Genomic DNA, 22,792 nt, shown 5'->3' with positions numbered 1-22,792 from the left:
TTTGAAAATGCCCTCTACATAAGAGATATTTAAGTAGCTCCAATCTAAGCTCCATCTAAGTATATATAATATGGGATAGATCAGCCCTCTTTTGCAGTGGCGTAAATTAAATCTGCCTCAGGTTGATTGACGCTAGTATTGAGTTGAGTTCTTAGCTATTTTTATTATACTAGACTGTTTATAGTCATTTTGGTAATTACTTCTAGGCAGTCTTATCACTTGTAGATTGCATTCTGAGCATATTATATCTGACCAAGTTACCTATTATTGGGAGAGTAAGAGAGCACTTCCTTTCATAATCAATGCAATCATCAAAAATCCCCACACAAATGTACACTTACTATGCCTGTGTGCTGAGTTCATATACATCACTGTGCTGAAGCAGCGGTAGTGAATGCATAGTGATTAAGAGCATAGGTTCTTTGTCTGGCATATGTTCAAAGTCTCTGTGCTGTAGCTTCACCTGTACAATAGAGCAAAATAACCAACTTGTTGGTTTATTATGATGATTAAGCAGGTTGAAATATATACAATATATACTGTAGTGTCTTAGAAAATAGATATTACTGTCTGGTGGTTATTTCCTAGCTCTAAACATACAAAAGATGCTCAATTAGTATTTTGACAGAATAATGTAAGACCTAAATACTCTTAAGAAAGTAACTCTTTTCTTGCTAGCACCTGGATTAATATCCTAGGATATAAATCTTCCCTCATTTTGATTGCTTCTAATTCTCTATGTCAACAGATATATCCAAGTTCCTTGCTTTTAGGTACTAAATATGAAATTCAGTTTTGTAGTTCAAGTATCTGTTGTAACTTAGAGAATTTATGATTCTTCCAAGGTTGCACAGCTGTAATTAGCAAGGTGCAGGATTAGGATTAGAAATTTGTAAACACCACCCCATATACACTGCTAAATGATACTACTGTTTTGTTGATTTCCTGCTATTGAGATTGTTTTTGGAAAGTAGCACCCAACCTAGGAGCAGAGAGTAACATTCTGCTGAGAAGTCATCATTGGAGTCATTTTCATATAGTTTAGAATATTTGACTGAAGTTATTCAGCAAATGTTCATTAAGCATTTACCACCCTTTAAAATCTGTGAGACAGTGGGAGATAATATTAGGGATGATCCTTGGCTGGTTGTATAGAGGATTGAACACTATTAATTAAAAACTCATCCAAATAAGTGTAGTATTGCACTTGTGGTAAGTGTTGTAAATGACAGGGATGTGTTGGTAAAGAGCCTACAGTAAGTGAGCTGGCTCAAGGTAGGGATGGTTTCTATGAGGACATGTGGATTGGACTGAAATCTAAAGGAAAAGGTGGGATTAATTAGATGAAGAATTGAAAGAGTGATCAATATGTGTAAAAGACTCATGAGTTAAACCATCAGCCACTCAATGAACAGAAAGGTGTTTAAATTGAAAGGAGAGAGGCCAGGCATGGTAAGTATACAAAGGTAGACTGATCTTTATGAGTTTGAGGCCAGCTTGGTCTACACAGTGAGACCCTGTCTCAAATACAACAGCAACAACAAAACAAAACATAAGAAGAAAGGCAAATAATTTTACAGGCTTGCAAGTTATGACTGAAATAGAGTAAGGTAGAGCTCAATATGTTTGACTGTTCTTTGCTCTTTGAATTGAAGTTTAAGATTATCTTTCTCTTGATCGAGCTAAGAAAATTTCAAGCAGTAGTGATTAAACAGAGGACTTGTTTACGATCTAGATTTTCTTTCCTAACAGACAAGACACCTTCATGGAAAATTATTTCACTAGCCAGCGTGACAACATCTTTCGAAATGTGGAGGTTCTAATATATGTCTTTGATGTGGAGAGCCGTGAACTTGAAAAGGACATGCACTATTACCAGTCATGCCTTGAGGCCATTCTGCAGAATTCTCCAGAAGCCAAAATCTTTTGCTTGGTACACAAAATGGATCTGGTACAGGAGGATCAACGAGACTTGGTAAGAAACTGAAAAGGTGCTGTACCAAATGGTTACCGTGCTTTGTAGACTTTCTTTATAAAAGTGTAGGTAAATTTGTAGCATTCTGTATTTCAGAATTAAGAAGATACAACCATGTACTTTTACTAAGTAACTGTTATCATTTAAAAAATAGTTTACTACCTCTATTGTATTGTCACAGCTAAAAGACCCACCAGGGGTAAGAATGAGGAGAGGTGGCTCCTGTCACTGGACTGATTTCGGGAACTGCTATGCACCAGTTCAAGTGCCTCCCAGTTTGTCAAGCACTATTTACAGTCCCTCACAATTGTGCTGGCATGAATGAATTTATATACACAAGTATAACTCAGACATTACCAAGAATGTTAGAGTAGGAAATATCAACCTTCACCTCAACAAAAACACATAAAACTAGTGACTTGTAATTCAGAGAACTCAGCGACTCAGTACAGAAGAGGTGTAGTAAAATAGGCAAATTCTTAGGTAAGAATCTATGAGATCTGGTGCTAGAAATCAGGAACTAACCTTGAGCCCTCTGCAGAGGCAGCAAAAGTTCTTCATTGGTGAACCATCTCTCCGACTCCTTATTCTGTTACTTTAAAAATAATTTTAAGAGCCGAGGGTGTTACTTAGTGGTAGAGTGCCTTGAGTTAAATCCCCAGTACACCGCAATTTTAAAAAATTACTTTTTAGCCAAAATTGCAATTTAAAAGCTAGAGCATTCCAACAAATGAGCTCCCCTTGATGTTTCAATCACTTGTAATTTCTCTTACAGTTTTTAATTAGTCATATAAATACTTTCCAATATATATTAATGGTCTTTTAATATATATAGTTAGTATATTTTAAGTTAAAATACCTAGCCGGGCGATGGTGGCGCACGCCTTTAATCCCAGCACTCGGGAGGCAGAGGTAGGCGGATCTCTGTGAGTTCGAGACCAGCCTGGTCTACAGAGCTAGTTCCAGGACAGGCTCCAAAGCCACAGAAAAACCCTGTCTCGAAAAACCAAAAAAAAAAAAAAAAAAAAAAACCTATATTTCTAAATAAATATTCTGAGAAAGTCATTAATTTCATTGGATATCAATTTTCAATTAATATTGTATTATTAAACAATATATGTTATAGTTAATATAAAATTAATATTAAATATTAATTATTTTAAACAGAAAAGTTTCAAATAAAAATGACTGTATGTGCTTCTCAAAATAATAATTTCAGCTAAGATAAATATTTCTTTTTCTCTTTTTTTTTCTTGGTTTTTCGAAACAGGTTTTCTCCATGTACCTCTGATGCCTATCCTGGAACTTGCTCTGTAGACCAGGTTGGCCTCAAACTCACAGAGATCCTCCTGCCTCTGCCTCCCAAGACCTGGTTTTAAAGGCGTGTGGCGGCGCACGCCTTTAATCCCAGCACTCGGGAGGCAGAGGCAGGCGGATCGCTGTGAGTTCGAGACCAGCCTGGTCTACAAGAGCTAGTTCCAGGACAGGCTCCAAAACCACAGAGAAACCCTGTCTCGAAAAAACCAAAAAAAAAAAAAAAAGGCGTGTGGCACCACTGCCTGGCCCTAAGATGAATATTTCTATGCATGTCTATGTATGTTTGAGTTTTCCAGAGAAACAGACCCAATCAGATGTGTTTGTTCATAGAAAAACAAAGGTGCAAACAAATGGGAGGGTATTTCATTTAAGGAACTAGCTCAGCTGATGCTGGAAGCCTCCTAGAAGGAATCTGGAACCTGGAGAGCAGAGAAGATAAGCTGGAGACCCGAGAATGAAAGTATTATACATAGAGGAGGAAGTAAAATATCCTTATTTTCAGATGATAAATTTCTGTACATAAAGACCCTAAAATCTCCATTAGAAAACTCCCAAGCTATAAGCACATTCAGCAAAGTAGTGGGATACAAAATTAAAACAAATAAGTAGCCTTCTTATACATAAAAGGAAAAGTTGATTCTTATACCAGTAGAAGACTTGGTATTTTAATCATATCTAGTCCAGTAGTTGTAACTTGCAGTCAGAAACTTCTTAAGCATATGATACCCCACCTTCCAAGAGCCATGTCTTCTACAAAAACTGAATAAACAGACTGAATAGAATTGCATCAGCATCTTTTCTTAAGTTGATCCACCCTCCTCTTTCATTCAAGAATTTCTGGATTTATAAAGTGGCACAGATCTGGATACCAGTCGAGAAACTATGGTATTTTATGATTTGTGCTAAATTTTTGGTGATTTGACCTAAATTATTTCATTTATGTAGATCAAATAAGAATGTAGTAGATATCGCTTCTAGATCATTTATAGGAGCACCATGATCAGCTAGCAAAGCTATAGGTTTCTGTGAGTTTGACCCTTCTCTTCAATAAAATAAGGGTACTCTCCTTGTTTTTTGGGGAGGGGGGAGTTCAAGACAGGGTTTTTATGTGTAACAGCCCTAACTGTTCTGGAACTTACTTTGTAGACCAGGCTGTCCTCTAACTCACAGAGATCTGCCTGTCTGTACCTCTCGAGTGCAAGGATTAAAGGTGTGTGCCATCACTGCCCGGCTCTCCTTGTATTTGATGATGAAATATATCCACATTGTTCTCATTACTATAGCACCCACTTTCCCTTTGTATTTAGGTTTCCCAGTTAAATGGTAGCAATTACCACTGTAAATTTTGGCCTACAGAGAAACGTGATCAAAGAGCAGGGAATGGGAAGCTGGGGTTTCTACAAATTTGTTTCTCATCAACATTGTGTTCTGGAACTTCCCACTGTTGATGAATAGGTTATAAATGACAAACCTTGAGGACTGTGAACTCCCTATGTCATTAGATGCCTTCCTGGGTAGTAGAACAGTGCAGATCTGACATTTTAGCTTCAGTTAGTATAGGTTGTGTTTTGATTCATTTCTCAGGCAGTTACAAGAACACTTTCTTTACCCATTACCTACAAATCCTCTGCTTATTGGACCTGTATCAGTAAATTTGGCCTGAGTGAATGTTATGTCCCTTCCACTATATTCTACACCTTTAATATCTGTTCTCATAGTTATCTTTGTTTTTTATCTGTATTTATTAGAAATATCATGTGCTTCTTTTAGAGGCTAGACTAATCTTCATGGTTCATGCTTTGTATCCCACCTTCAGGATACTTCTGACATTTGAATGTGTATAGACATAGAAGCAAAGGGGTTTGCTAGGAATGAATCAGAACTCTCTTGTAGTTACTTCTGAGGAGTCCATTTCAGTTTCTTCAGGAAAAGTTGGATTATTCTTAGATAGGAATGTAGTGGCTGTCCAATCTTCAGTCCACAGGCCCATCATAGTATCCAGCAGACTTTTCCATGAAGCAGGAAATTTCAAAGACAGCAGTCACTTTCTTCTGTGTCCTGCAGAATGTTGTCTCTTACAAGTTCTTGATTAGTATGATTCAGTATCTGAATTTCTTATCACCCACAGACTCCCTTGAGTATTCTCATTTCTCCTTGAAATGACATCTTTAATTCTAACCTGATTAGAGAATTAATCTCAGTTACATCAAAATCAATTCAGAAAACTCATTTTTAAGATTCTGCTCTAACTCTTAGAATCTTTCTGACTCCTGAAGTAGATTCCCTGAGCCTTTGGTGTCAGGGGCAGGATTACAGACATCCCATATAGGGCTGAGTGTGCCAAAGTCTCTCAGTCTGGGTACCATGTCCAGTGTGGTTCTCTGTTAATTACCTTCTACTTTAAGAAGAAGCTTCTCTGAGAAGGGTTGAGTGATGCACTGATCTATGGGTATAACAATGTGTTTTGATTTCCAGGATTTATTTTATTTTATTTTGAGAGAGAGAACACAAGAGAACATGAAATTGAGTGTATAGGAAAGAGGGGAGGATCTGGGAAAAGAGTTTGGAGGAAAGATTTGATCAGACTATATTATATGAAAAAAAATTTGAATAATTAAAAAAGGTTTTACTCTAGAACCCACTCTTAGTATTAAAATCTTGTATTAAAGGTTCACCAGAGCAGCAGAATAACAGAATGTGAAATAGGGGAGAGAGGGTAGAAGTTGAGATTGATTTATTGAAAGGAAGTAGTTCGACTGAATGAAGTTTGGAGAGTAGGCCAACATAAAACTTCAGTGTTGTACTTGAAGTAAAAAGGCAGTGTAGACATGTCTAGAGAAGGGTGTTTCACAGGACTGCCTCATAGTCTGGCTCTTACAATATTTCTGCCCCCTGTTCTGCAATGTAGAGTAGATGGATGCAGGAGTTGTGATGTAGAACTATCCATTGGGGCTGGACCCCACAAGATTTGTTGGGCTCAGCATTGTATCTAGTTGTTTTCTGTGATGTTCTTCATTTGCTATTAAAAGAGGCTTCTTTGATGAGTGGTGGTGGCTACACTTATCTGTGGGTATAAGAAGTAAGATTTAGAATATAATAGGGAATTAACATTTCTAGAAAAGTAGTAGATTCTCTTCTAAGATCCATTGCTTCACTAGTCCCTAGAAGTTGACTAGACTTCTAGTACCAGGCATGATTTCCCACTTGTTAGACATTAAGTCATATTAGACAGCGTTTGACTACCTAGTACAAAGTGGTTAGCCCTGAAATAAAATACACACAGACAGCAAAAATGAACTCAGGACAGGCAGTGGTGATGCACACCTTTAATTCCAGCACTTGTGAGGCAGAGGCAGGCAGATCTCAATGAGTTTGAGGCCAGCCTGGTTGACAGTACATGTTTCAGGATAGTCAGGACTGTAATACTAGAGAAACCTTATCTCAGAAAACAAAACAAAATGGTCGTATTTATATATCCATGCCTGTGTGTGTATGTGACAATAAATACCAAAGAAAAGACAATCAATTTAAGAAGTAAGGGGGACAAGAAAGGAGTGAAAAGGAGGAGACTTGGGAGCATCTGGAATAAGGAAAGGGAAGAGGAAAGGCAATGTAATTAGATTTTAAATTAAAATGTAATTTAAGGGCTGGAGAGATGGCTCAGCGGTTAAGAGCACTGACTCTTCTTCCAGAAGACCTGAGTTCAGTTTCCAGCACCTATATGGCAGCTCATAAATGTCTATAACTCCAGAATCCAACACCTTCCGAGAGATATATATGCAGGCAAAATACCCATGTACCTAAAATAAAAATTAATAATTATAATGTAATTTAAAAATGAAAGTATGTGTATACACCCATACTAGCAATTCACCCACATAAGGAAACATCTTGAGTATACATGTTTTATATAACTATTTTCTCTGTATATGTGTGGATGTATACATAGAAACAAATCCTAGCTGGCTAGAGCATAGTTGTTTGTATGGGTTATATATTTGTTGTAAATTAAGTATACTACACATATAAATATATGTATTTGCATATATGTATGTAATTAGAGAATATTTCTATAATGGAGAACTAAAACATTTTAATTTACAAAATTTTAATATAAGTGTTGCCATATTAAAATGACCTAGATTTGGCAGACTTGAGGGTGTGTTTATGTGTATGTGTGTGTATATATATGTGTGTGTGTGTATGTAAGTGTGTAAAACACATATGCTATATGTACATATAATGATAAATTTCTTTTTCTAACAGTGCTCTCAATAAATATTTAGCAAAACTAGGATAAGTCTGAAGAAATCTAGTAGCCATTAGCACATTTGTACTCTTGTTTGAGAAATAATAAAACTGAGGGTTCCTATGAAGACAGAGTAAGGGTCCTTGTCAAAATATGGTAAAATAATTACATGCCAGATTTTGTAGTGAAGGAGGAGAGCTGTTACATGCTGATCCATTTACTGGATTTTTTTAATTCAGATTTTTAAAGAAAGAGAAGAAGACTTAAGGCGTTTATCTCGTCCATTAGAATGTTCTTGTTTCCGAACATCTATCTGGGATGAAACTCTGTATAAGGTGTGTATGATTCCTCCATTTCCTACTTTTGGAGCATGAATAAAAGTTAGAAGGATATTAACAAAACTAAAATATTTAAAACTTTCACAGCCATCTAGATTTGTTGTACTAAAAAGAAAATAATCTTTAACAAATTGTTCAAAGAACATCAGAGTTAACATCAAAAAGAATTGTATTTTAATCTTAGGTTGGGTTGACATTGTTACCAAGTTTGCCAGTTTGAATATGATTAATCAGCTACTGTTCTTTGTCATAGCAAAAATGTTGCTTAATATCCTTCATCCAAGCCGGGCGGTGGTGGCGCACGCCTTTAATCCCAGCACTCGGGAGGCAGAGGCAGGCAGATCTCTGTGAGTTCGAGACCAGCCTGGTCTACAAGAGCTAGTTCCAGGACAGGCTCCAAAACCACAGAGAAACCCTGTCTCGAAAAACCAAAAAAAGGGGGCTGGAGAGGTGGCTCAGGGGTTAAGAGCACTGGCTGTTCTTCTAGAGGTCCTGAGTTCAATTCCCAGCAACCACATGGTGGCTCACAACCATCTGTAAGGAGATCTGGTGCCCTCTTCTGGCATGTGGGCATACATGGAGGCAGATATACATAATAAATAAACAAACCTTTTAAAAAAAAAAAAAAAAATCCTCCATCCATTTTGACCTGCTGTGGTCTCAGAGATTATTTTGGTATCTAATATGCAGGTATTTCTACATGCTTATGGTATAAACTAATCTGCCTAAATTCAGATAGCAATGGAAGAAAACCATTTAGTGGAGAATGGGAGAAGTGAATTTTAGAATGAGATATGATATATGTAAAGTATATTATAACTTGAGCTTTCAGGCCAAATTGGACACTAGCATTCATCCTTCCTTGGTAGCATTGCTGGAATGAGTATCATACTGTTTGCAAGTCTAGAGGGTATCACAGTAGTTCTGTGGATGAAGTTGAAGTTACCTTAGTGGTACATAGTCTCCTGCTTCTTCCAATTGTCTTGCATACACGTGGTTTAAAGATTGATTATTTCTATATCCTCATGTGGTCAGACCTTTCCTTCAGACTGCTTCTGGTCTACATTGACAAGTGTGACGCTGGGTGGCAAAGGATCCTTCTCTGTCACTGGTAGCTAGAGCTTCAGTTTCAACTCGTCTGACAAGTGTCTATAACCAGATACACAGAAACCAGACTTGCCAAGGAGAAAAGCCACTGGACTTTTAAAAATAGCATTTGATTTTTTTAACTAATTCATTCTTCCCCAGTCTGATGTTGACCCAGGCTCACTCTAATTACAACATTTTGAGATACCTGTCTAGGAAGTACTGTTCCAGATTAACATGGGCCGAATTTCTCTCAAAGCCTTATTCCCATAGAACAGGTAACCGTCAATAAGGATGGACATGACGCACTGATAAGAACCAGCTGCGGTGTGAAGGATGGCTATACATAACACGACCAAAGACAATTGGCTAATCACAACACTGCTGTGAGTGACAATGTCTCTGCTGTGGTTAGCTTTGGTGCCTTCTCCAAGGTAAATTCAGCAGTGACATTAACACCAACCTGGGAACTTGGAACACTATGCCTAAGTAGTAAAACTAATTGGAACAGAGACATGGCACTACTACTATCTCTTACATCAATGTTGCATAGAACTGACTTAAATTTTTATATTGTTTTATTCAACAAGCATTCATTGTCTATCTATTGGATGCTGTCACATTCACAAATGGCTAAGATAGGTTCCTGACGTCTTAGGAGGAGACAGAAGAACAAAGTACACCTAACCAGAAAAATAGTAAGAGTAATGGAAGTGTTCTAACAGAAGTATGAATGCAAGCACCTGAAGAGGATTCTCAGAGGGTGAAACTAATCTCGTATGCATGCATTGGTCATACTCCCGGATTAACTCAGTTTCAGGCAGTCACACGATAGACTTTTGAAAATTCAATTGAATCAGTAATTTTTACAGATGTGACCAAACATTTGAAAATTATAATCCCAGTTGTTTCTTGCATCATGACATGTTATATCTTTGAAGGGAGGGGCTACTTGTCTTTGTGGCTCTGATACCAAATTGGCTCTTGAATGTATGCAGAATATAGCATTATTTCTTCTTTTAAAGCTGTATATAATGTTGGACTTCAATATTTGTTGGATGTCTGGGGTAGAATGGTTTTAGCACAATAGATCATACTTTGCAACTTTTTTCCTAAGGCTGCATGATGGTACTAATTTACCTGTTAACTCATGGAAAGACATTTTTCAAGTGTTTGAACTCTAAAAATTCAACTCAAGGATACAAATCAAGTATTAGGTTAATTTGTTTGTTTGATTTTTGTTATATTTAACATCTGTATTTGTTTTGGACTCAATTACCAATGTATTTTGCTGTCTGTGTCTTGTAGGGTACTTACTCATTTCAAAGGCCTAGAACTCTCTATCTGTTAGTAATAGTTGATTGTGCTTCTGTCCTGTTAGGCTTGGTCCAGTATTGTTTATCAGCTGATTCCTAATGTTCAGCAACTGGAAATGAACCTGCGAAATTTTGCTGAAATTATTGAGGCTGATGAAGTACTTCTGTTTGAGAGAGCTACCTTTCTGGTAAGGACTTTCTGCTCTACAGATGTATTTCAAGCAGTCTTCTTGCATTCAGAGAACAGGATTTCACTACTTTTAGGAAGAAACACCCCCTTTTATATAAGCATATATGGTCTTATAAAGCGTTATTGTCTGCAAGTGGTGTGGAAAAAGTCCTTTGGTAAGTAACCTTTTAATAATTAGTAAAATTTAGATTTTTGTAGCTATGCCTTATTAGAGATTTAGATTAGTTCTACTAATAACTATTTAACTATGATAAAGGAATCTTATTACCTACTGAGCTTTATTAAGAAATACAGTGCATTTTTCTTTTAAGAAAATTCTTTCCCCACCCATTTATCAAAAAGATTGATACAATACGAAAACTTCTAACATGTAAAAGACTCAGTGACTTAAGAGTTTAGATTGAGAAGTGGAGCAGGTAAGAGGAATATTAATAGTACCACTTTTCTTATAAATTGAATTTAGCAATGATATCAGGGTATGCTGTACAGGCATCAGTCAGTGATACAAAAATCTATATTATATATATATATATATATTTTAAAAATTTATTTCTATTTGGGGGGGGGGGCTGCCACTTATGTGTTGGGTGTCCATGAAGTCTGGAAGAAGATACTCAGATTTTTTTTCTTGGAACAGGTTTTCACTGTAGCTTTGGAGCCTGTCCTGGAACTAGCCCTTGTTGACCAGACTGGCCTCGAACTCACAGAGATCCCACCTGCCACTGCCTCCCAGTGCTGGGATTAAAGGTGTGTGCCACCACCACCCGGCTGGTGTTCAGATTTCTTGGAGCTAGAGTTACAGGTAGTTATGAGCTGCCTGGCATGGATGTGGGGAACCAAACTTTTGTCCTTTGGAACACCAAGAAGCATTCCTAATCACTGAGCCATCTTTTCAGCACAGTGAATACATTTGGAAAATAGTAGTGGTCACTGGGCAGTAGTGGCACTCACCTTTAGTCCCAGTTCTAAGGAAGCAGAGGTGGTAGATGTTTGAGTTCAAGGGCAGCTTAGTCTACAGAGTGAGTTCCAGGATAGCCAAGACTATGAAGAAACCATGTCTCAAAAAAACCAAGGAAAGTAATTGTAAAAGCTAATTTGACAGACACATCTCCTGAATAATTGGTAATAGACTCATTTAATGTACCTCTCAAAGCAGCTCCCAGTGAATAATTTAGTTTTTGATCTTTACCAGTGCTAGGTGAGTTTAGACAAAATGATTTAGTCATTTTGTGTTTGTTTCTTCTTCTGTAAAACCAGCATATACTGCTTATATCATAGATTTCTTGTGCGCTTTAAAATGGGACAGTGTAATGGTAAGCAGCCAGCACAAACCCTGACATTTAATTGGGAGCAAAAGAGAATATATGCATGTACTTCTTCTATCTTTGGTTTAAGAATTATATTTCAAATATTTAACATCATGTCAGAATTTTCATGTCAATGTTCTTTTGGCAAATGAGGTGGATTTTCCTCTGCTAGAAATTTGCAACGTATTTTCAGCTCTTAGGGTACTCGTGGTTTATTAAAATTGAAAAGTATTTTTACCTGGTGTATTTGTTCTGAGTACATTAATTTATGTCAGTACTTGGATATCAGTACTTGGGTTCATCTAGTAAAGGTTTTTAATGTGATTCCAACAGCCGCTTGCTAAAGACTTCTTCACAATTATGTTAGAGACAGCTAAGAGCAGCTAGATAATTTTATTTTCTCTTTATTTATACCATTTTAAGTCAAAGACCATCTTGTGAAATGTTAATAAGCTAAAATTTAGTGATTAAGGTAATTGAGAAAAGCACCGAATGCTCCTTGACTAGGATAAGGTATGCTCTGATAAACTCTTAACTTGAAAACCTACCCAACACTATATCTTAGCAATGCAAATGCTCCAAAAATGATCCCTTCTTTATTCTTATAATCTTGGAATTCATCTTCATAGATCGGGACTATGGCTCACTAGTGCTGTTCAATATTATAAAAGAGTATTGTACAATATGTGTACAAATACAGTATATGTACAGTATATTCAAATTCAAAATATGATTTCTATGGAATGTGTATTGCTTACCCACCATGATCAGTCAAAAGTCATATCATCATGAGACAAAAATCATTTCTGGAGAATACACAAGTTATCTAATAAACATAACAAAATGATCCTGTTTATGTTATCTAAATGAATATGGAAATTGTTGACAAGGATGTGGGACAGAGAGGGCAACAAACATGATGCCAGGTAACAGCTCACTTCTTAAAACCAAGATGACTAAAGTACTAATAGATGTCTATTTTAATTAGTAACAGAGGTGTGGGTATTTGCATGGATTCAAATCACAATCTCTCTCTTCACAGGTCATTTCTCATTATCAGTGTAAAGAACAGCGTGATGCCCACAGATTTGAGAAAATCAGCAACATTATTAAACAGTTCAAGCTGAGCTGTAGGTGAGAGACTTTAAATGTTAGCTGTTAATTTCTGGGTAATATTTATCATTTTTGAAATTTAAAGAATTTAAATTGACTGTACATTTATGTTTACAATAGTTTGCTTAGTCAGATAAATGTTGAGTTCTAAGAGAACCTACAACTGACTAGAGAGCAGTCCATTGTCTTTTCAATATAAGCATAATAGTCATATTTTGAACATGGAAAGTTCAAAAAGTGCAAGTATAGTATGTTATTCATGGGAATTTCAGAGAGGAAGTTACTAAATTCAGGAATTTTAAAGAAAAATAACCCATGGGGCTGGAGAGATGGCTCAGAGGTTAAGAGCATTGCCTGCTCTTCCAAAGGTCCTGAGTTCAATTCCCAGCAACCACATGGTGGCTCACAACCATCTGTAATGGGGTCTTCTGGCCTGCAGGCATACACACCGACAGAATATTGTATACATAATAAATAAATAAATAAACATTTAAAAAAAAAGAAAAAAAAAGAAAAATAACCCAAATCCATGTATTATGTGACCCAAACTTGTACAGAACCGTATAAAAATACTTGTCAGTGATGATGGCACACACCTTTAAGCCCCAGTACTCAGGAGTCAGACATAAATGGACCTCTGTGAGCTTGAGGCCAGTCTGGTCTACGGAATAAGTTCCAGATGGCTAGGGCTACACAGTGAAACCCTATCTTGAAAAACAACACAAAACAAAAACTCAAGTATCCTTTTGAGATATTTGATACCATTTAATAAATAAAAGTAGAGAATATCCAGCAAGGTTTATAAAAGGAGGGGGGGAACTTATGAAGAAGAAAAGCCTGGGCTTTTAAAAAAGAAAGAAACACTGTTGCTAAGAAGGAAATAGGGTGAGACCAACATAAAGTAGAACAGCTGAAAAGTGTTGATATAGGAGAAGTGAGAGGTATTGAAAAGAAATAAGTTGAGTTGAGATTGAAATAATTATCTTCAGTAGAAACAGTGAACAACTATACCAGAATATAGCACACTACGTCCACTGGGATAAGGGCACTGATAATACCAGGAAGAAGCTGTCCAATCCTGAGCATGGGTGTCAAAGGAACAGTTATCTGGAGATAGACAAGCTGTGGAGACACAACTAGGCACTGGATACACCATGAGCATTGAGACTACCAGGGATAGCAGGGTAGAAATGCAACAAAGGAATATGGAGCAAGAGTCCCAGAGTGACTAACATGGAGTAACATAGTAATAATGTAATAACACAAAGGAATTGTGCTGGACCTAGCATGTTGTTATAGATGGACACAAGTATATTCTTGGGCAATATGTATGGGTCATTAGCAAATACATAGTAGGGATCTGGGTTCGAAGATGGATCCTATGACAGAAGTAAATACAAGTATAGATCCTCATGGAAACTGGTCAGGAATAATCCATTATCAGTCAGTAGCTGCCAGATGGATTATTTACGATGGCAAAACTCCTAAGAAAGCAAGTACAATACAGAAACACCTTGCAACAGGGAAGCCATGCCCATAAAATGCATTTAAATTTCAGGCACTAACAGCTGTCTCTTTACCTACAGAAACAGCTAAAGGAGCCCACCAAAGTGGAGAGGAACTATATTCATCCCAAAGGAAGAAATACTAACATTATAATAATTGTTGTCTCATTTTAGTTATTTTATATTATATTTAGTGTTATATTTTGTTAATTTACATGCTTGTATTTTAATTATTTAATAGTTTTGTTTTCATTTGTATCTTGTAAGAATAAGCTTTTATGACAGTCTTTACTTTTTCTGTACCTGTTCTCTATTGTTTCTCATACCTGTAGCCCTGTACTTTCCCTTTATTATATTTTATTCTTTCTTTTCCCTTTTTCATACCTTTTCCTCTTTTTACTTTTTAGTTATTAAATACCTTAGCTATAAGCAACTAAGGTACATTTCCCCACAGTACCTTAGTCCCTCTGTCTTGGACCTTAAGGCCAGAAGTGAAGTATATACCAAGTAAAGGCAGCTCACCATGATGACTCACATAAAATAACCAAACCAGTAAGAAAAGAAAGAAATAGGAAAACTAGAAACTACACCCAACAGATACAAACACAACAAAGCATCACTAGAGAGAGAATGAACCACTGTGACACTGTGTTCATGTGTACAGATGCACACAGTTTCTCCGTACTGGAAACCAAAGATATTGAAATACCAGAAATTTAGAAAAGGACTTCAGAGTACTGCTTTAAAAAATAACAGTACTCAAATAGAGGATTCAAGAATCAGGATTACTTAAGTAAGGAAATCTATTTAGGGCCTAGATATGAAAGTTGTCAAAATGGATGGAAAGATCAGCAGTGTGGAGGAGAAATTTTAAAAAAAGAATGTAGAAAATATTTACTAAGGAAATTGAGATTCTGAAAAAGAACAAAATTAAACTTCAGAAAAAATTCTATCAAAATACAGTGTGAAGGATTACTAACACATAAAACCAAGCAGAAAAAAGGAATACAAAACTTTGAGGATAAATTGCATTCAGGTAGGTAGAGAGACAGACAGATGCACAAAATTAGCATGACCAGCTAGTCTGTGGTAGCACACATCTTTTTAATCCCAGTACTTGGGAGTTTGAGGCCAGCCTGGTCTATAGAACAAGTTCCAGAACTGCTAGGACTACAGAGAAACCCTGTCTCAAAATACCAAAAGAAAAAATTTAGCATGACTAAACCTTGTAAAAATTATGAGGTCATGTTCAAGAGCCCAAAGCTAAGAATCTGCGAGAAGAGCTAAGATAAAATGTTAGGGCATCCAGCTAAAGAAATGGCTCAGTAGTTAAGAACACTTGTTGCTTTTGCAGAGGACCTGAGTTCAGTTCCCACTATATTCAATGAAATTATAACAGAAAATTTCCAAAATCTAGGGAAAGAAATGGACAGCCAGACACAAGAGGCATTTACAACCCCAAGTATCCTTGACCAAAGAAGAGCCTTAGCATGATAAATCACCCAAAATACAAAACAAAGAAACAACATTAAAAGCTGCAAGGAGAAAATGTCAAACCTCCAACAAGGGCAAACATCAGAATAACATAAAATTGCATATAACTGAGCTTTAAAGATGGAAAAACATCACATGATATGTTTCAAGCCCTGAAACCAAACAGCTGACAACTAAAATTGCTATGTCCAGGAAACCTACCTTTTTTTTTAAAATATTTTTTAATTATTTATTTATTTATTATGTATACAATATTCTTCCTGCATGTGTGCCTGAAAGCCAGAAGAGGGCACCAGACCTCATTACAGATGGTTGTGAGCCACCATGTGGTTGCTGGGAATTGAACTCAGGACCTTTGGAAGAGCAGGCAATGCTCTTAACCGCTGAGCCATCTCTCCAGCCCGAAACCTACCTTTTTAAATTAATAAAATAAGAACATTTCACAATAAGTAAAAACTGTGGTAGTTAATGACTACCATATGAGCACTTTAAAAAATATAAGAAAGTACTACAGTACAGTAGAAAGACAGTTCCCATCATAAAATTACAGGAAAAACTAAATTTCATAGGAAAAAATGCAGAAAGGATAGCTGGGAACGAACCCATAACATTTAAAACAATAAAATAGCCCTGTAGGAAATAGTAAATCTTAAATGCAAGTGTCTTCAGTTCCTCATTTAACTGCTTCATACAATAAACTCACTTCACTGGCAAAGAAATCTATACACATGTAGCAAAGAATGGAAGTCAACTCCTCAAGCAAGTGGAAGCAGAAAATAAACTACCACAGCTATTCTGATACTTGATAAAGTATGCTTCAAATGGAAATTAGAAATTGGGAAGCTACATAGTAATATAAGGAGCAACTTATTAAGAATTTATAACAGTTATAAATGTATATGTACCAAGTGTTAACAGAATTTAATTTGCTAAAACAAATACACAACAGCATGAAAACACAGATGGGTCCTGATACTTTTGATTTTAATATGCTGCTTTAGGTAGGTCATCCAAAGTGAAAACTAACAAATGTCAGAGCTCTACCCTACCACAGATTAAATAGATTTTATAGATGTCTGCAGAATAGTCCATCTTACGTCCATGGAATACACATTTGTTTCTGCAGTCCATGAAACTTTCTCTGAATTTGATCACATAAGCTACCAAATAAGCCTTAACCAAAGAGTTCAAATAATTATTTTTATTTTGTCAGATTATAATGGGACTAAAACTAGAAAGGCAAATAACAGAAACATAAAGGAATTGTAGAAAATAACATGCCTAAATATACAATGATAGACTAAATCAAAGAGGAAGTTTAAAAATTCTTAGAATCAAGTGAAAAGGATTGTGTAATTTACCATAATCTGTGGTATACAGCTAAAGCAGTTCTAAGAGAAAAGTTTATAAGCCATGAGTGCTTACATTAAAATCAGAGATATCTCAAATAACAATGGTGTACGTTAAGGTCTTAGAAAAAGGCGAACAAGCTGGGCGGTTGTGGCACAGCTTTAATCCCAGCACTCTGGAGGCAGAGACAGGCAGAACTCTGTGAGTTCAAGGACAGCCTGGTCTACAAGAGCTAGTTCTAGGCCAGGCGCCAAAGCTACAGAGAGGGAGGGAGGGAGGAGAGAATAACCAAACCTTAAATTTAAATAAATTAAATTTATTAAAGTAGGAGACAAGAAATAATACAAATCAGGGCAAAAGTTAGGAAAATCGAGACTAAAAGGTAAATACATAGAATCAGGCAACAAGATGCCTCCTTATAAGGCTAAACATGAGAGATAAGCCTATAGCTAAACTAAACAGAAGAGAAATAATTAATAGAATCAGAGCTGTGAATGGTGATGTTGCAGCAAATTCTAGTTAAATCTAGGAAATTATTAGGGAACACATTGAATACTTATATTAAAAAAATCCCCTGAAAAACCTGGAAGACATGGATAGATTCCTAAATATCTATAACCTACCTAAATTCAGTACAAAAGGTATAAATACCTCAGAACCATATCATGTAGCTAGACTGAAGTACTAATTAAACATGTCTCTCCACAAAGAGGCCTAGAATCAAGTGGATTACTGAGTTTTACCAAACGTTTAAGAAACAGGTAAATCTAATACCTAATAATCTGTCCCATGAGACAGAAAGGGAAGGAATACTACCAAATTAATTCTATGAAGGAGTTATGTTGTTACCATAACCCAGTAAGGGCACACCAGAAATAACCCAGATCAATTTTCCTGATGAACATAGATGCAAAAACTCAACAGAGTACTTGAAAACTAAATTATGGAACAAAGACTATATACCATGGCCAACTTGCTTTCGTCCCACAGATTCAAAGTTGGTTCAATGTATGGTACTCAATAAGTATAATATAATACATAAATGAACATACAGATAGAACGCATATTACTAGATGCAGGACAGGCTTTTGACAAGGTTTAGCAATTTCTCATGATAAAGGCCTGATAAAACTAGAAATAAAAATAATGTATCTCCCCAGATGGTGGCAGCACACGCCTTTAATCCCACTACTTGAGAGGTAGAGGCAGGCCAATCTCTATGAGTTTCTACAGACAGGATTGTTACACAGAGTGAGTTTCTGGACAGAAAGAATTGTTACACAGAGAAACCCTGTCTTTAAAAAAATGTAACTCTACATAATAAGGGTTATGTGTGTCAAACCTGTAGCTAATCAACATATTCAACAAATTAACAGGATACTAAATCAGTATTAAAATAGTAGTCATTATATAGACTGAACAGGTTGTATTTTTATATTTAGGAATACACACACGAGAAAAGGAGATGTGTGGATAAATAGAATAGATGATACAGAAATAAACACTACTACCACAGGCCCCTAATTTTGGCAGAAATGTCAGAAGTTGCTTCTGGGGAAAACCATCTAGATATTCACATGTAGAAGGATAAGAGTGGACCTATATCTCCTGCCCTGCAGAATAAAAGTGATCAAAGTTGTTATTGACCTGAAACTCTAAAACAACTAGGTAAAAATAAGTGCAAAACAGTTCAAGATATAGGCAAGGACTCTTCTCAAAGCAAATTTAGGTGCTCAAGAAGTAATCCCAAGATTTATCAAGTGGTGTTACATGAAATTGAAAAGTTTCTATATCGCAAAGGTAACAAACAGCACATTGAAAAAACTTTACAAAATCTGTCAGATTAGATTATGAATATCTAGAATCTATTAAGAACTCTAAATCTAAAAAAGTCTCCCAATCAGTAAATGGCAGATGAATTACATAGTTATCAGAAGAAATGTATATGGCCAATAATTGTTTGACTAATAATTATTACCTTAGTCATGAGGGTAAATGATAGTTAAAACATCTTCATTATCACATCTTAGCACAATCAGTCTGGCTTTCATCAAGAAACAAAGACAACACATTTAGAAGCACATCAGAAGGAGGAGTAAGTCCTTGTACACTGTACAAGGTATGAACTTGTGCAGGCACTATGGAACCATCATGTAAATTTACCAAAAAACTATAAGTAAAACTTCTGTATGACTCAGCTAAATACTTGGCATGTACTCAAAGGACTCCATATGTACAGAGATATTGAACATTCATGTTATTGGTGATCTATTAACAGTATCTTCAAAATAGATCCAGCTTTAGGTACCCATGAACAGATTCACGGATAAAGAAAATTTTGTGCGTATACAGTATGGAATATTATCCATCATAAGGAAAGGAAAATTGTGACATTTTCAGGAAAATAAATGGAACAGGTAATAATATGTTTAAGTGAAATAGGCTACTCAAAAATACCATGTTTTCTCTCATATGAGGAATCTACATTTAAATTTGTGTCTTCGTATTCAGGTCATAAAAATAAGAAATGGGATCATGAGAGAATAGGAAGATATCTTAAGTTGTATTAGAGAGAAGAGAGGGAAATATGATGCACATGACTTGAAAATACATAGGTGCACAACTTTGGGAATAAGGAAACTAGCAGTGGTGAGGGGAGAGGGTTTTAGGAGAATGGGGGGGCGGTAAATAAGAACAAAGAGAGAGAAAATGACATGATGCAACCCATTATTATTATTGTCTGCTAATTAGGAGAAGTATTAGAAAGTCTTTGGGAATACTTTGCAATATATGTCAAGTTTTAAGCTCATTTTCACTTTTTAGTCTTTATCAATCCATATCCTGGTTTTCAGTCTAGCCACTCTCTAAACATGTTGATTCATCAGTACAGTTTCCTTGGAAACTTCAAGACGATGAAATGAGATATAGTACTGTAAAACTTTCTAATATAATAAAGGGCAACTTATTTTAGTCTTTTCTTTAACCACCATTTTCCTTTCTCCTATAGCAAGCTGGCTGCCTCTTTCCAGAGTATGGAAGTGAGGAACTCTAACTTTGCTGCTTTCATTGACATATTCACATCCAACACTTACGTCATGGTCGTGATGTCTGATCCATCCATTCGTAAGTTTAAACTTGTCTGACATAGTTTAAACCTCTCATAATTTTTAAATAAAGGCTGAAGAGACAGTACTTTATTAAATATTTAATAATTATTTTATGATGAGGGTGATTGTATAAGAATATCTAAGTCACTTAATCTCACTATTCATTTAAAAATGGTAAGTGTGGTAAATTTTACATATACATATACAATGTATAATGTACATATTAAAGCTACAGTTAAAGAAATTAGTAGTGGTAGTAGTAGTTCTAAATAATTTTATTTAATAAGCTTACATTTTAGAACTGAAAATGATTTTTTCTCATGTATTATGTTTTGCTTAATGAGAATTTAAGAAAGCAGGCTTCTTAAGATTTTTATTGCTGTGAAAAGACACTTTGACTATGGCAACTCTTACAAAGAAAACATTCAATTGAAGTGGTGGGTTACGGTTTCAGAGGTTAAGTCCATTATCATGATGGGTAGCATAGCAACGCGCAGGCACACATGGAGCTGGCTAAACTTGACCAGAAGACAGCAGGAAGTTGACTAGGTGGTTTCCTGTGCATAGGAAACCTCAAAGCCTGCCTCCACAGTGACACATTTCCTCCAAAAAGGCCACACCTCCCAGGAGTGCCACTCCTTGTGAGCTTATGGGAGCCAGTTACATTCAGACTATCACAGCAAATTACTAATTGCGGAGTTTGAAAAAAAAAAAAAAAGAACCCGGATCCCAGAACTTTTAAAATACTAGCCATGTAACCTCTAAGTTATTAAAGGTGAACTCCATGTTCCACGGCTGTATATTTCTGTTATAAGCATTAGGGGGTAGTATTTTTTATTTCCATGTCATGGAAGCCATGTTTGCTACAACCATTAGACTAAAGGTTCTCAGTGTTTCCAGAATATTCCCACATGTTTACATTATCTGTCTTCTGGTTTTATCTATTTTATGTTAATATTTAAAGGTAGCATCAGATATTTCTTGAGGTCTATTCTATTAGTCTCAAACCAAAAGATTGTGAAATTTTATGTTTAGGATATGTGAAAATCTGCTTTAGAAATATCAAATCTTCATAACTTAAGGCTTCCTGCTCCTGTAAGTTTCTCTGGCATACACTGAAGGATTTGGATCTTTTAATTTATTTGCTTTTTTGACTGCTCTTCTTAATCTATTGGGTGTCTCCCCACTCCCCACCCTCAGCTTCTGCAGCTACTCTGATCAACATCCGCAATGCCAGGAAACACTTTGAAAAGCTGGAAAGAGTGGATGGACCAAAACAGTGTCTTCTCATGCACTAAGCATTGCCAAATATTGTTTCCCACACTAAAATTGAAACACTGTTTCTTAATTTTATTGTTGTATTCATAAATGTAGACTCTAAAATATTGTGATGCTTAACACTTCTGTATTTCTTCTCTACTCCCCAGTCTTACCATTTAACTTTGAATGCTATTTATTCAAATAGCCAGTGAGGAGTTAGAAGATGGGGTGTCCATGAAGTTGGTGTAACATATATGTAGGTGATATATGTAAGTGTTCTGATAACATGATTCTAATGGTGTTTGTGTTCCGATAACCTGCTTTAAATAGTGTATGCCAAAGTCCTTCCAAGCATCCTCTTGTATTCATTATCAAATATATACATGTAAGTTTGAAGTATTACTGTTTTCTCAGCATGCATTAAAAATATTCCGTGACTCAGCCAGGCATGGTAGCTCATGCCTATAATCCCAGCATTTGGGAAGTAGAGACAAGAGGATTGCTGCAAGTTTGAGGCCAGTTTGTCTGCATAGGGAGGACTAGACCAGCCAGGGATATATATATATATATATCAAGATCTTGTCTCAAAAAATCATATATATATATATGTGTGTGTGTGTGTGTGTATGTATATACACACATATATAAATATATGCATTCCTTAACTTGGATTGTAAATAAATGTTTGCTGTTAGGGATTTCAGTGTCTGTGTTTCTTTTTCTCATATCTTGAATTTTACACTAAGAGTTTAAAGTTTCATTTATTCTAGAGAAGAGAATTTGCTTATTGGAAAAAAGTTTAAAATAAAATTTAGAATGTAGCCAGAATTTTAGCACCAAGTACTAGAAAAGACTTTAAATGTCTGATATCTGTGATATATGAATTTTATAGTAAAACGAAAAACACAAAAAGCTACTGCACAGAATAATTATGTGAAATCAATATTTAAAAAATAACTTATCTATACCTTATGGATTGACAGCAGTTGGAAAATCTATGTTAGTAATCCTGACCTGATCTTGATAGAAAATTTCCAGTGCTGGTATAACTGGTAAAATCCCTGAGTGCCAGGACAATTTTGCAATATTTAAGTTTTCCCTTAACTGCTATTGTGAAGGATTATAGTCTCTGTTTCCCTAGAGCCCCTTTAAAGGAGGGATGTGTATCTGTTTTAGGTCTCCAAA

At 35.9% G+C, this 22,792-nt stretch overlaps 1 protein-coding gene across 2 annotated transcripts in view; it reads left to right on the top strand.

The window, feature by feature from the left end:
- The window catches only part of Rragb (Ras related GTP binding B), a 34,099-nt gene extending 11,800 nt beyond the window's left edge, over positions 1-22,299 (top strand). For both annotated transcript variants that reach the window (XM_041646117.1, XM_041646116.1), the window contains 6 exons: positions 1,753-1,975; positions 7,781-7,876; positions 10,347-10,469; positions 12,821-12,912; positions 20,248-20,363; positions 21,548-22,299. In XM_041646117.1, coding sequence (XP_041502051.1) covers positions 1,753-1,975; positions 7,781-7,876; positions 10,347-10,469; positions 12,821-12,912; positions 20,248-20,363; positions 21,548-21,645 — 748 coding nt within the window. In that variant the 3' untranslated portion in view covers positions 21,646-22,299. The remainder of the gene's footprint in view (positions 1-1,752; positions 1,976-7,780; positions 7,877-10,346; positions 10,470-12,820; positions 12,913-20,247; positions 20,364-21,547) is intronic.
- The last annotated feature ends 493 nt before the right edge of the window (positions 22,300-22,792 follow it).

Source organism: Microtus oregoni, unplaced genomic scaffold (genome assembly GCF_018167655.1).
Source record: "Microtus oregoni isolate MIOR12 unplaced genomic scaffold, Mior012 000121F_000, whole genome shotgun sequence".
Lineage (NCBI taxonomy): Eukaryota > Metazoa > Chordata > Mammalia > Rodentia > Cricetidae > Microtus > Microtus oregoni.
This window is presented reverse-complemented; position numbering and strand designations above follow the sequence as displayed.